This window comes from Tachypleus tridentatus, chromosome 7 (assembly GCF_004210375.1).
Source record: "Tachypleus tridentatus isolate NWPU-2018 chromosome 7, ASM421037v1, whole genome shotgun sequence".
In the NCBI taxonomy this organism is placed as follows: domain Eukaryota; kingdom Metazoa; phylum Arthropoda; class Merostomata; order Xiphosura; family Limulidae; genus Tachypleus; species Tachypleus tridentatus.
In genome coordinates this window covers 23,586,635-23,602,867 of record NC_134831.1, presented here as the reverse complement: position 1 = coordinate 23,602,867, position 16,233 = coordinate 23,586,635, and the positions used below count along the sequence as shown (strand labels likewise).

General features: G+C 33.4%; 1 protein-coding gene across 3 annotated transcripts in view; it reads left to right on the top strand.

The window, feature by feature from the left end:
• Positions 1 to 16,233, top strand: part of LOC143255306 (putative adhesion G protein-coupled receptor E4P) — an 87,646-nt gene that overhangs the window by 42,319 nt on the left and 29,094 nt on the right. For all 3 annotated transcript variants that reach the window (XM_076510763.1, XM_076510761.1, XM_076510762.1), the window contains exons 5-7: positions 3,125 to 3,289; positions 14,462 to 14,511; positions 15,821 to 15,915. In XM_076510763.1, coding sequence (XP_076366878.1) covers positions 3,125 to 3,289; positions 14,462 to 14,511; positions 15,821 to 15,915 — 310 coding nt within the window. The remainder of the gene's footprint in view (positions 1 to 3,124; positions 3,290 to 14,461; positions 14,512 to 15,820; positions 15,916 to 16,233) is intronic.

Sequence of the window (16,233 nt, the reverse complement as noted above, 5' to 3'; positions counted from 1 at the left end):
TGGTATATCAAGTATGTATGATGTAGTGTAATGATATCTGGTATATCAAGTATGTATGATGTGGTGTAATGATATCTGGTATATCAAGTATGTATGATGTAGTGTAATGATATCTGGTATATCAAGTATGTATGATGTGGTGTAATGATATCTGGTATATCAAGTATATATGATGTGGTGTAATGATATCTGGTATATCAAGTATGTATGATGTAGTGTAATGATATCTGGTATATCAAGTATGTATGATGTGGTGTAATGATATCTGGTATATCAAGTATGTATGATGTAGTGTAATGATATCTGGTATATCAAGTATGTATGATGTGGTGTAATGATATCTGGTATATCAAGTATGTATGATGTAGTGTAATGATATCTGGTATATCAAGTATGTATGATGTGGTGTAATGATATCTGGTATATCAAGTATGTATGATGTGGTGTAATGATATCTGGTATATCAAGTATATATGATGTGGTGTAATGATATCTGGTATATCAAGTATGTATGATGTAGTGTAATGATATCTGGTATATCAAGTATGTATGATGTGGTGTAATGATATCTGGTATATCAAGTATGTATGATGTAGTGTAATGATATCTGGTATATCAAGTATGTATGATGTGGTGTAATGATATCTGGTATATCAAGTATATATGATGTGGTGTAATGATATCTGGTATATCAAGTATGTATGATGTAGTGTAATGATATCTGGTATATCAAGTATGTATGATGTGGTGTAATGATATCTGGTATATCAAGTATGTATGATGTAGTGTAATGATATCTGGTATATCAAGTATGTATGATGTGGTGTAATGATATCTGGTATATCAAGTATATATGATGTGGTGTAATGATATCTGGTATATCAAGTATGTATGATGTAGTGTAATGATATCTGGTATATCAAGTATGTATGATGTGGTGTAATGATATCTGGTATATCAAGTATATATGATGTAGTGTAATGATATCTGGTATATCAAGTATGTATGATGTAGTGTAATGATATCTGGTATATCAAGTATGTATGATGTGGTGTAATGATATCTGGTATATCAAGTATGTATGATATGGTGTAATGATATTTGGTACAAAAATAGGGTGAAGAAGCATTGAGCCATGGCTTGGCTTGTTTAAAGTGCTGATATGAAGATTATTAAGGTTATATGCACTTATGAAAAACCGAAAAGACTAAGCAGCAGCCAAATATTTGTCTACGTTGTTGGAATAATAAATAACATTCAGAGCAGAATTTTACATTTATATGCTAATAACCTTTTCAATGCATAAAAGAAAGGTTTACTTCTCTGTTTAAAGCACTGTTCAACTTATGTTCGTATTTTATTTAATAGTTTATTATAATAATGAAAATTTGAACATTTACTCATTGTTTATTATTCCTATATTTCTTTCATTTGTATGTTTCTATACATTTTTATACTACTGTATATACTATACATATTGTAGTTGGATATTTCCTGTTAAGGGGAATACTGCTACACAGGTAAACCAGTATAATATAACCAAAATTCTAAAATGTGATGGAATGGAATGTTGTAGAAAACAAGCAAAGATGACAAGTAAGTTTTATGAACACAATTAAACAATACCTATTTAATCCTTTCTACAGGGTCCCATTATTAGAAGGATTTGAAAACTAAAATTTTCTTTAATACGTACTTTACTGGTTAGCTATACATGACGATATAGGATCACACATGACGTGACTTTGTTGGGTGATATTTAAGAAGTCTTAAATAATGTTGCTAGTTGGTAGGCTTATTGAAAGTTCAAAACAAGCATATATCCAGCTATTAAAATTGCAGATTTATTTCAGGACTGATCGCTCAATAAAATATTGAGATAAAAGTTTAAGATAACTGCTGCTTGCATAAATTACTCATGTGACTCAAAAACTATATTTCTTAGTGCATTCTTGTGGTGTTTATCATATTCGAGCTCCTAAGCCTCTTATGTATGTTGAAGTTTAATATTCATTTTAAGAAAATAAAATTATAGAGTAGACACATCATACATGCGATATGTTTTAACTTTTTCATTTCTTTATTTTTTACACAATTTCTTTGCTAATCTAGTACATTTAGAAGATGTTTTTATCTAGCAATAATATTTACGAACATTATTCCAAATACGAATCTCTGAAATCCAAATTTTCTTTCATTATTCCTTTATTTTAACGACTATATCTCCATCAACTAATATAGAATGTTTTCGGACGTTGTTTTTAATTTCACCCAAGATTCATATCTAGTTTCAAAGGATCAAAAATATTTAAAACTCGTCTCTTCAACCAACGACCTTTTGCATTTTAGCATTTCTCTGAAATCTTCATAAGATAAGACACTAGCCCCTTATTTTACAATAAATTTAGTTTGAAATGACTTCCAGTTCCGTGTATACGTTAACATCAATACAGTATAAAGATTGTACTTTGAAAAATCGAAGGCTTTCACTTTGCTTTTAAAATTGCTTTTAAAGAGCATTCCTATGAATGAATATTCGTAGAATAACATAAGCAGCATTGAAAAGAATAATTTCGTTGCATTTCTTCTGTTACACCTGTACACATATTTAATTGTTTTGAACTTCAAGTACTCTATTAACATTACTACAGGTGGATATTTAAACTAATTTCAACGCTCTGCTATTTATTAATGTTTCGAAATGTTGATGATATTATATTGTTCTGTTACATAAAATTTATATGTTTCTTTTTTATTATGAATAGTAGAATGTATGAAATAAAATAATGTATCGCGGAAAATTAAAACGCAGAACTTAATTAATCATTGAAGTCTTCAAAATTGTACATAAAATGACATAAAAGTATATATAACATCTGAATTTATCCTATCATAATTCAAGGTATATCACGAGGCCTAAAGTTGATTATTTTTGCAAGTGTATAAGAACATTTGATCAAGATTTCACTTTGACAGAGAAAGAAAATTTGATAATTGTTATAATACGCCAATATCTTAGTAGATGTTCAACAAGTACAATTTATAAGACTAATTTTATCTAACAAAATATGTCGTGCCAGCTTTAACCTTTATTTATTAAATGTTATAATGGTTTGTCTTTTAGGTCCTTGCGATCAAAATTCCGATCTCTACACATCACCACCATTAAATATTAAACACTGTCCAAACAGAGCAAAATGTGATGATACAAGCGATGCAACAGGTCCAAGTCGAATCTGTACCTGCGTGATGGGCTATTTGTTAGACAAAGATGACTGGGCGTGTCTTCGTAAGTTTTCAAATGTATAACTGTTGTATAACTACTTGTGCTTATGTGTGTTTAAAATAAAATGTTTGTTTGTTTAGAATTAAGCACAAACTACACAATGGGCTATCTGTGCTCTGCCCACTACGGGTATTGAAACCTTTTATCGAAGATTGTGAGTTTGCACTGTGCCACTGGTGGAGTTAAAATATTTTTTTTTTAATTTCATATGCCTACCAATTAAAAGTAATTTATCATAAAAAGCACAGTTTTCTTTTACAGGTCTCCTTCTACATGGCATTACATAATAAGTTTCAGGATAAAACTCTTGAAATTTTTAATAACAATTTATCTATAATTAATGTGAAACAAGTTTGTTAGAAAATAGAAACTATAAAAAGTATTTACAATAATGAAACACAATGAATAACATAACCATATGTGTACTAACATGTTATTTTTGAAAGTGATTATTAATCGCAAGTTTGTTTACGTTAACTGTTTACATTTTGTAGTTCAATAGGTACGAATTGGTGATTGTTATGTTATTGTGTCATTTTACTAGAACCTTCCGAGTTTGTCGCGTTGTTTTAATTAAGTATTGCTGCATCATAATATCTAGTAGTGTGTGGATATTATTTACCCTCATCAATGTATAAATACATGTCAGTGACGTAATTTCATATGATTAGATTTAAATGAGTGTGAGTTTAACCATTAAATGTGTATTGTTTTCATTTATCAACTGAAATTATCACAGCTTGTATTGCAGTAACTGAAAAGAGAAGACATAATTTCATTATCAGTTGTCTTCTAAAGTAATTGAACTAGCATGTGTGGACTTTGATGGAAAAAGAGACAATTATTCAAAGTTTGGATACGGCTGTTGTAACTATGAATGTACATTCATATATATGTTTGATTAATTTTAATATATTATTTTGAAAAAGTGTACTGCAAGGTAATTGTTTATTGTTGAAATTTACTGTCAACAAGTCACAGACACCTACTGTAAAGAATCCAGCCAATAGCAGGCCAGCCGGGATCTACAGTGGTAAACGGTGGTAGAAATAGACGTAAACGACAGTACAAAATAGGCCTACATGCACACATATCTGTAGTGGTGGTGAAAATATTGTAGAGGACACAGCCACACTATATAATCATGTTAACTGACTTTGGTAAGTGGAGAGAGAGGTAAAAGAGGCTTGGATTTAAAGATGGCAATCTAAGAAAATTTGTTAAACAAGAAGACCTATAATGAAATGACATCAAGAGAAGAGGCAAAGAAGGAAAGAAGAAATAATAAGAGAAAAACTGAGAAAGAAGAAATAACGTGGAGAGAGGAGAGACTAAAAATAGACAAAATAACTGGGAGAAAAGAAAAGAAGAGGCTGAAAATAGAAAAAGGAAGAGCACAAATTGAGACAATCAAACTCATCCAATGGAAATTTGGAGGATCCAAGAATGACAATGGGATGAGAGCCAACTGACCCTGGCTGATAAATTTTCAGCACGAAGACAATATGGATTATATTCTGGAGAACTATGAAAGATTAATCTAAAGTCAGAGCTAGGAAATGTGACTGGGCAGTCTGTTTCAGCCCTCTTCTCACAAGAAAAAGCCTACAAGTGTATTTGAGTATGATGTAGAAGATGTCATGGATTATGACAAGTTAAAGCACTTTCTAAAATGCTATAAACTTACTGAATAAGGTTTATAATGCAAGCTTAAAGAAGTCCAACCTGATACTGGAGAAACTGCATTTCAAGTTGTGGTACATCGATAGTGAAACTTCAGAAGCTGAACAGACATGAGCAAGTATGAAGGTAGATTTGGAGGACTGGCATATTTACTGATACGTGGACACTTCATGTTCGCGTATTCCATTTACATATGACTATTTCTAAAAGAAAAAGCACCAAAAGACATGGACAAGATAATTAAGTTGGCAGAACAGTATATGAAAGCAAAAGGCTTCAAGTATGAAGCCAATAACCAACAGCAGAAATATCAATATATAACTTTGCTCCTCTACATAGTGCTTTCTCTACCCATACCAGCCGTTTTTACATATATAATATATAACAATTGTAGCTACCTCAAAAGATGGTACTGGTAAGAAACAAGAAAAGATTGGCTTTTTCCATGGTTCGGTTGCCAGAAGAAATAAAATGAAGATAACTCATTATATTCACCATAATAAGGAAGTACTATCAACAATATTACCAAGTGCATGATTTACGATCAGTACTAATTGTAATTAGAGCGTGTGACAAACACTGAGAGATGTCAACAAACCACAGCATAATAGCTATGTCAGAGTCAAGAAATTGAAAGTGTTACCAGACACAGGGTACAGCAGTAACAACTGGTCTAGTATCTGATGACCAGATGAAGGGTCAGTGAAAAGGTTTCCCATAACAAGAATAAAGGTTGTCACTCCATACTATATGGAAGACCTTAAGGCCATGTGTATGAAACTATGGAGCTATCTACGACTTGGGGATTGACAATATACTTTGCTATAGAAGTATCCACAGTCACCAGAAGATATCAAGAAAATAAATGCAAGCTGTACATCATACCTCTGCTAGTATCAGAAGGTAGCACTTAGAATGTAGGCCAGCAAAAACTGAACAAAGCAAAGAAGAAAGACTCTTCGCTACAGAAACTTTGGGATAGTACCTGGAATAAATTTGAGTACAAGAAAAAGGAAAAAGGAACTTACAGAAGAGAGTGCCAGAAGGGTATGCTGTGTCAGATCTATCAAGACAGCTTCACTGGGAAAGTTAAACAGATTATAGTCCTAACAGAATACCAAATTCAAGTGATGAAGATGTTTCACTGCAGATTATTTGAAGAAGATATCACGCAACTGAAACAGGTATATCCAGGCAGTATTATTTACTTACTGAGAAGTTCCATAAACAAGTTCAGGGATTTGACATTTCGAATTACTGTATGGAAGAACAGCGTGAGGTCCAATGCAGTTATTGAAAGAACTGTGAATAAGAGAGGAAACGTAAGATGAGAGCAACACATATTAGTACGTGCTAGATTACAGAAACTCACTGGAGAAGATCTATCAACTGTCTCAAGAATATCTTTATTTGGCTAAAGGCAGTAAGAAATACTTTTATTACAAGAGGGTCAAGGACCAACATTTCAAGAGTAGAACCTCGGTAGCTTCATTCACCCCTAGCTCTTTTGTGCCACATCATATAACTATGACAAATGGTAACATGCACCTCTACCAACACACCTTTTATTAAGTAGCACTCAAAGTATGGTGTCAAGTAATATCTTCTAGAAATATGTTCTCTAGGCCACTTTGTGGCACTATAACGTCATCTTCTCTACAATCTCCCTCCTTGAGGTAGTGCAGTCAAAAACTACTTTTTTGCTTATCTTGTGAACGCTAGCTCTTTTTGTTTAGATGTATGGGTAACTGTCTCTCTGGTTTGGAAGCGGTTTCACATTATGAAAAATAACTGTTTTAGACAATAACACTCATTTGTAATTGTTCAGTTTTAACATAGCTTTACACGGGATAAATATCTAAATATTTTCTTTCAGGTCCAGCTATAGCTCGTGAACAATCTGGTGCATTTGAAATTTTGTATTTTACTTTATTTTAAAACAGTAATTTCGTGTTTTCTTTTTACAGCCAAATATTACAAATTCCAATTATTATTTGTTTTATGCAGTGTACAGCATTGTCCAAAAGTGCTAGGACAAGAAAATATGTGGTCATTCTTTCCATTTTATGGACTAATTGTTCCATACCATTACACAAAGTAAATTTCAATACAATGGTAGTGTTTCATCAATCCGTGTTGACAATCCAATGAGCCAGGGTGAAAATATACTTATTATTGTTTAGAATTCCTATATACTTGAACCAAGGGCATGTCATAAAGTTTCTGTCTGAATAAACATATTGATCATATCTGGAGTAAGAAATAACTATCATTGTACTCCATATAGTGTATAACTATATAGAAACAAGCTATGAAGGAGCTTACATATAATATTTGTACATGGTAGAAGAAATCAGTTTAATAGCACACCAAAAGTGTTTAACTCTTATATATATATATATATATATATATATTGTCATGTCACAGCCAAAAATATATAGAAAATTATCAGTAGAGAGTTCGCATGGAAGTTTTGTATGAAGCTGGTTTTATTCTGAAAAATTACTGCAGACTTAGAATGTATGTTCCACAAACACTGTCAAATGCATTCTAGATCGTGAGACTTAGACAGGTAATTTGGAAAATAAGAAAAGGAAGAGGCAGAACACCAAAACTTAATGATACTGATGTTAAGTATCTTTGTTTATACAGCCTTTGGGACAGAAGGAAGACTGTCACTGATCTTAAGCATGTGATAAACGACCAGGTATGAAATAACAGAAAAAGAGTCCAGAATCTACAGTATGAAGAAGACTCAACGAGAGTAGAATATTTTGTCATGTAGTATTCAAAAAGTACTTTACTTCGATCTCTAAATGTCTTCAAGAGATTGAAATTTGCTAAAACGTGCAAAAACTGGACCGTTGACTGTTGAAAAAGGGTATTATGGACAGATGAGTCCAAGTTTGAAGTATTTAGTTCAAAGCATGGAGAAGGTAGTGTGATGATCTGGGTTTTTCTGCTGAAGTGACAGGAGATATTTGCAAAATAGATAAAATAATGGACCAATGCAAGTACCATCAGATACTTCTTCGTCAATGTATATCTGGTGGTTTGCATATTATTGGTAAAGGGTTCTAATACCAAAAGTATAGTGAGCTTAAACGCTAAAACATCCCATGCAGGAACAATTTAACTAAAAAAAGAAGTTGCTGGAGTTACTAAAATGATGCAATGACTCTCACAGAGTCCCGATCTCAACCCAGTTGACAATTTGTTTGTTTGTTTCTGAATTTTGCTTAAAGCTACAGGAGGGTCATCTGTGCTAGTTGTTCCTAATTTAGCAGTGTAAGACTGGAGGAAAGGCAGCTAAACATCACCACCTATTGACAACTGTTGGGATACTCTTTTATCAATAACTAGTAGGATTGGCCGATATATTATACCGCCCTCATGGTTGAAAGAGCGAGCATATTTCGTGTGATGGGACTTCGAACCCGCGACCCTCAGATTAAGAGTCAAGTGCCCTAATCACTTGGCCATGCCGGGCTCCCATCTGAGAAAATTTGGGGTTAAATCAAACTTTTAGCAAATCAAATGTTACTTCTAAAGAAACTTGTTGCGAATGTGTTACAGACATTTAGATTAAAATCTCAAAGGACACTCTCATTAAAAATACTGCAACAATGCAGTTATTAAAGCAAAAGGGGTCAACAAAATATTAACTGTTTGCTAAACTCAAGCAGTTCCAGCGAATTTCTGTGTTACTAAATATGAAAGTCAATAAATTTTTAATGTTTCACTTGTGATTTATCCTTAATTTTTCTTTGAAAATAGCCTGAAACCTTTTTTTTTTACTTTGTTCTAGTACTTTTGCACAGTACTATATATGTCTATAGATTTGAATTGAATTAATCATGAGTTACATAGATATAAAGAATTAAAGTAAAGCCAACCTTTGTTTACATGTAGGTATATATAGCTTGATATATGTTAACATTTTTATTTTGATTGTGACTGTTATTGTATTAATATTGCTTTATGATTAATAATACACGTTGAATATATTTTTTTGTCTAACATTACCCTAACTAGTTTTCGAAATTCATACAGTCTTGGCGAAAATATTTGCATACTCTTTTATACTGATGTTATTGTCTGCACACAAGGAGTATTTACTGAATAAATTTCCGAGTAGTTACAGAAAAAATAGCAAAGATCAGACAACTTTGTAGAGTTGTTTGTCTTGTATGAGTGTTTTTTTTTGTTATAAAACACACACCTGTTTTATACAAAAAAACATGTGATTTTTCGAAACAGATTAATGCTTTGTTCACATAATGTGTCTGTTCGTGATGTGGAGGTATGCCTCGTTATGTGCCAGAAACCATAGAATATCAAAATATTAGACTGTATATAAAAACGATCTGAAGCAAACAGACATTGATACTATAATTGGATGCCCCCAAGAGTACTGTATCTAGAATCCTGAACCGTCATCAAACTCACAAAAACATTGTTCTATAAAAGTCTAGTGTTAGACGTTGATATGACTATGTTCTGATTAGATTTACATGTTAAGGTCGAAAGAAGTATTGAAACATCTTATGACAGGATTGGCATGAACACATTTATTCAACGCTATCTAAAACAGTGAATAGGAGACTAGTCAAACAAGGCATGACGATTTATCTGGAAGCCTATAGTAACCAAAAATTATTGCTACCACTGTGTTACATGGACAAGACAGTGTGTCAACTTAGAGTTAGAACACTGGTGACACTTTTTATCTTTTCAGATGAGTCCTCTTTCCAGTTTGTCAAAGCTGACAGTAGGATTCGTGTTCATCGTTTACCTGGAGAACATATGAAGGAAGATTGTCTTTCTCAAAAGTAGTAGTGTACATGCATCGGCAGCTATTTGTCTATTTATCACGATAGAAAACCGGTCTTCATATCCTACAGGGAAACTTCATTGACGCCTCCTACAAGCATCACATGGAGATTATATTTTTGCTTTAGGCTAGGGCAAGGTTTGGCAATAACTTTGTGTACAAGTATGACAATGCACGTATTGTACAAGATTATTTCGACAAGAAGAAAGTTACAAGTTTGCCATGTCCATCATAATCCGCAGAGAGCTGTCGAGCAGAACTGAGTCAAAATATAGCTAACCGCGACCCTAAACCACTTACTGTGGCTGAATTGCAACATCTTATAATAACAAATTTGGATAAAATTATGTAAGTTATTGACTATATTAATGCTCTTATCGATAGCATGTCATGTCACCTTGCGGAGATTATTAGAGTACGAGGAGGACCAACCAAGTACTGAATTTTTAATATGAACTGATATGAGGTTACAGACGCTATATATAATAACTTGATCTTATTATTATTATGTATGTTTTGGTAAAGTTTTAGTGTAAGAGATGAATTAGACATCGTTCTACATGTGTCTAATAAAATTGTTTATTTTACTAATGAATCATACAAGATGTTTATAGAACCTGTCTCATTATACAAATTACATATATGTTTAACATACATTCTCAATTTGACAGCATAGAGTGTATTCCATCACAATAACAATGATCATATTTTGTATGTTAATTCCTATTGATATTTCAGTGAATCTTATGATTTAAGTAAAAGTGTTTTTTCTCTTTCAGTTTCATTGTATATGTCAGAAAAATAAATTCCAAAGTAGAATAATTAGTAGGTATAAGTGAGATTAAATGTGTAAGTTTGGTAAAAAAGAGAATAACTGTGTGTGGATCTTCAAATGCGTACTTCCATTTGTATAGTTAGTACCAAGTTGTAATCGATATTGATTTTGTTACATGAATAATCATATACACTGCTGGCCAAAATCTTAAGGCCAATGAACATAAAGAAAAAATATGCATTTTGCGTTATTAGACTCACCCACTTATTTGAGTAAAGCTTCAAAAGATGAAAATAAGAAAAGGAAAAAATAAAAATAAGAACTTTTGTAGCATATAATAGAGAAAATGAGAACACAATGAAATTAGCCTAAATACTAGCTGGTCAAAAGTTTAAGACCATACTGAACCGAAGATCTATCGGTAAACACGTAACTAAATTTAGTCATTCGTGTTCAAGTATTAGCTTTGTTAACATCTCCCACTGACATCTCCTGTGTTACATTGGGTAAACATATGGCAAAGGCTAAAAAGTTAAAAGAGTTTGAACGTGGCAGAATTGTCGATCTGCAAAAGCAAGGTCTCTCTCAACGTGCCATCGCTGGTGAGATTGGGAATAGTAAAACTGCTGTTGCAAATTGCTTAAAAGACCTTGAGGGATACAGAACGAGAATTTCAAGTGGTCGGCCCAAAAAAATTTCGTCGGCGTTGAGCAGGAGGATTTAACAGGTTGTCCGGCAAGACACCAGCCGATCGTCGAACCAGATTAAGGCCCTTATGGATGCAGAATGCAGCTCAAAAACAATAAGACGGCATCTACAAGAAAAAGGCTTTAAAAACCGTAAACGTCTTTAAAGGCCACGACTCCTTCCACACCACGAAACAGCTCGGTTAAATTTTGCTGAGAAGCACCAAACATGGGACGTAGAAAAGTGAATGAAGGTTTTGTTCTCTGATGAGATACAATTTAACCTGGATGGCCCAGATGGCTTTCAACGTTACTGGCACGATAAGGATATCCCACCGGAGACATTTTCTACACGAGACACTTCACGATGCGGGGTGCTTTCTCTTTCCATGGAACAATGGAGCTTCAGGTTATACAGGGGCGCCAAACAGCAGCTGGCTACATTGACATGTTGGAGAGGGCATCCTTATTGACTGAAGGCCCTCGCTTGTGTGGAAATGATTGGATCTTTCAGCAGGATAACGCTGCAATCCACAATGCCCGCAGGACAAAGGACATTTTCATGGAAAATAACGTGATTCTTTTGGACCATCCAGCGTGTTTGCCCGAACTGAACCCCATTGAAAATGTTTGGGAGGTGGATGGTAAGGGACGTCTATAGAAATGGACGTCAATTCCAAACAGTACATGATCTTCGTGAAGCCATCTTCACCACTTTAAATAACATTCCAGCCAGCTTTCTGCAAACGCTTATATCGACCATGCCAAAGTGAATGTTTGCAGTTATTCGCAGTGACGCCCGTACGACTCACTAATGAGACTTCTTGTTGGGCATTTCCTACCCTGTTTAGGATTTCTTTTTGGTATAGTCTTAAACGGGATTGCTGAATAAGTCATATGAACATAAACTAAAGTAAGAGACATAGGACTGTTGGAATGACAAAATTAAACTAAATATTAAATGACAAATATAGAAGTTTTAATCTGTTCGCATCAAACGAAAAATTTAAAGAAATAAATATGAATTTGTTAAACTGATCATTACAAAATTAGACATAAATTTAATGAAACTACTTAAATCACACTAAAATATCAAACAATAAGAAACAAACTTAGCCTGTTGAGTTGGTTTATTGAAGCTGGACCACTTAAAGCTTGCATGTAGAGCTGTTGAATTGGTCACTTTTAGTAAACCACAAATTAAATGGCTACATCAAGCTAAAGAATAGTGAGTTGATAAAACACTTCAGGAGAAGTTACTTATTTTAATCTTAAAATAGTAATTATTTTTGAGTTTCAAAGTATTATGAATCTTTCCAGTAAGTTATGATTAATTGAATGTTCTTTTCCCTATTTTTCTTCGAGTAGTTTAGTCAGAACAGCAAGATATAAACCAATTTCTTTCTATAGAAAGTCTAATTCCCATGTTTGATATTTGTATTACTACATACAGTCATGTGAAAAAGTTAGGACATCCTATGAAAGACTGTGTATTTTGTAACATTTTTGGATATATAGATATTTAGTCTCAATTTTAACAATACTGAGAGATTATAGGAATATAACTAAACAATTAAAACTGAATAAAAGACTTTTCAAGATCTTCTGTAAATGTAATTCTACAAAAGTGCATATTCTAACTGAGGAAAAAGTTAGGACACCCTACCCCCTAATAGCTATTGTTACCACCTTTGGCTGAAATAACTGCAGTGAGACACTTCTTGTAGCCATCTACCAGTCTCTGACATCGGTCTGAAGAAAGTTTGCCCCACTCCTCAATGCAGAATTCTTTAAGCTGTGAGATGTTTGAGGGGTTTCTTGCATGTATAGCCCGTTTCAAGTCACCCCACAGCATCTCAATGGGATTAAGATCTGGGCTTTGACTCGGCCATTCCAGGACTCTCCATTTCTTAGTTTTCAGCCAGTCCTTGATGAATTTACTGGTATGTGTTGGGTATAGTCGTGTTGCAGGGTCCAGTTTCGCTTCAGCTTTAATTTTCTTACATATGGACTCACATGTTCCTCAAGCACCCTCTGACACGTAGTAGAATTCATGGTGGATTCTATGATTGTGAGCTGTCCAGGTCCTGCTGCAGCAAAGCAGCCTAAAACCATGACACTTCCACCTCCATGCTTCACAGTTGGTATGAGGTTCTTTTCCTGGAATGCTGTATTTGGTTTACGCGAAACGTGTCTTCTGTTCTGGTGTCCAAATAATTTAATTTTGGACTCATCTGTCCAAAGAACATTATTTCAGAAGTCCTGTCTTTGTCTACATTCTCTCTGGCAAACTTCAGTCTGGCCTTGATGATTCTCTTAGAGAGCAAAGGTTTCCTCCTTGCACATCTCCCATGCAAGTTAAACTTGTGCAGTCTCTTTCTGATTGTGGAGGCATGCACTTTCACATCAACAGTAGTAAGAGCCTGCTGTAGGTCCAGTGATGACATGTTAGGGTGTTTGGAGACCTCTTTTAGCATCTTGCGATCTGCTCTCGGGGTGAACTTGCTTGAACAATCAGACCTGGGCATGTTGGCAGTTGTTTTGAAAGCCCTCCACTTGTTGACTATTTTCCGGACAGTAGAATGGCTGATTTCAAGACTCATAAGTTGCTACAATTTTCTTTCTGAAGGCCTCAGACAGCTCTTTTGCTCTTACCATGGTGCTCACTCTCACTTCAACAGTCATGAGCACACCAAACTAAATGTCTGAGGTTTAAATAGGGCAAGTCTCATTCAAAATGCTGTGTAACGATCTTCTAATCATGTGCGCCTGGTGTGATACACCTGTGTGAGAGTTGAGCCATTTTAAGTAGGAATAAATGTGGAGGTGTCCTAACTTTTTCCTCAGATAGAATATGCAATTTTGTAGAATTACATTTACAGAAGATCTTGAAAAGTCTTTTCTTCAGTTTTAATTGTTTAGTTATATTCCTATAATATCTCAGTATTATTAAAATTGAGATTAAACATCTATATATCCAAAAATGTTACAAAAACACAGAGGCTTTCATAGAGTGTCCTAACTTTTTCACATGACTGTATATATGTGTTTGTTTTTTTCGAATGAGTGAAGTAAATTAAGTGAACCATCAATTATATGTTATTGTCTGGAATGTGGATTCCAGAACTTACAATGTTCAATTGAGTTTTTATTATTTTGTAAGTTTTAAGACATAACTTAAAATTAATTATTTTTAGCTCGACCCCCACCTTCATCCACACCAAGACCAACCCCAACAATGTCTCCTGTGAGTATACATGTCTTTTGTTTCAATTGACCAGTTACAAGTATATGTGTAAAGGTTATCCACTGACTTAATAAATACAAAATGATCAAAAGAATGTTCGTTTTTTTAAAAAAATATAAATTTTACTGTTTATATTGTCATAATACTCTTTTTAGAAAAAAAAGCTTTTCACATATTATGTGATTCACATTTCATCAGTGATGAAAGATAAACCAACGAAAGTAAAAAAGTATAAATACGAATATGAGAACTTTGTCTATATGTATTTAACATAAAGAAATAGACAACTCAAAACACAAATACACTGAGACCGCATGTGGTATTAATGAGATATCACCGTTGTGACATGTTTTAATATCATATTGTGATTATTATTTCTTATCAGTTTATATGAACTGTTATACATCGCTGTTATTCTCTATTGATACCACTGTTATTCTTTACTATACATCACTGTTACCTTCTGTTAGACACTACTGTTATTCTTTACTATACATCACTGTTACCTTCTGTTAGACACTACTGTTATTCTTTACTATACATCATTGTTACCTTCTGTTAGACACGACTGTTATTCTTTACTATACATCACTGTTACCTTCTGTTAGACACTACTGTTATTCTTTACTATACATCATTGTTACCTTCTGTTAGACACTACTGTTATTCTTTACTATACATCACTGTTACCTTCTGTTAGACACTACTGTTATTCTTCACTTTACATCACTGTTACTTTCTCTTCTGCACTGTTGTAATTCTTTACTTTACATCACTGTTACCTTGTGTTCTGTTATTCTTCTTTCTAGTTTGAACCATAAAGAAATATTTTCAATTTGTTTTAGTATGTAGTCAACTAATTCTATATAAAACATGTTAGATGATCCTAGTCAATCGTTTAGGTTGAACTAAGTTATTATTTTTAAAAGCGTATTATTATACTATTTCTTCGTAGTTGCCTTGTATTTTAAAACAGATAAAGATTAGAACTTCATGAAAGCTAAAGAAATAGACAGGAAACATAAATTTCAGAACCAAGAAGGATTTTGTATTCCAGTAAAAACTTGAGCGAGGAGAGTTGCTTAAACCTACACATTTACAAACACACACAAATTCCAGTTAGGAAAAACTCACGCTTAGCTGAGATGATAAAAAAGGTCAAGGAAGATCAGAGATACCTAAATACTCATCAGTGATGCTTTTAGTGTGTTGAATTATTTTGAGCTATGTCGTGAGAGGTAACATCCTGAGTTATTTACCTTTATCATATAATGAAATACACAAGAGTTTTCTCTTTGTTTACTTATAGGTAGAAAAAACAGTGGCTATAGTCTTGACTCGAACAGCTAGTACAATCTTACTCGTCATGACAGGTTTAACCATAGTCTTGTTTTTGCTGTTAAGGTAAGAACTGACTTTAAAATAGTGGATATATTCTTGGCTCAAGTCGCAGGTACAGTCTTACCCATCATAAGAGGTTTAACCATAGTCTCATTAAGATAAGAACTGACTTTAAATCAGTGGCCACAGTATTAACTCGAACAGAGAATACAATCTTAACCATGCTTTTGTTCCTGTTGTTAAGGTAAGAACTATCTTTGATTGTGTTAATAAGCATTAAATCACTTAGTGAGACACTGTCATTTTATGCTATAATAACGATATGGCTGAAGTTACCAAATACGTATGATGTATTAAATTGGGAAGTAGATATAAATTATG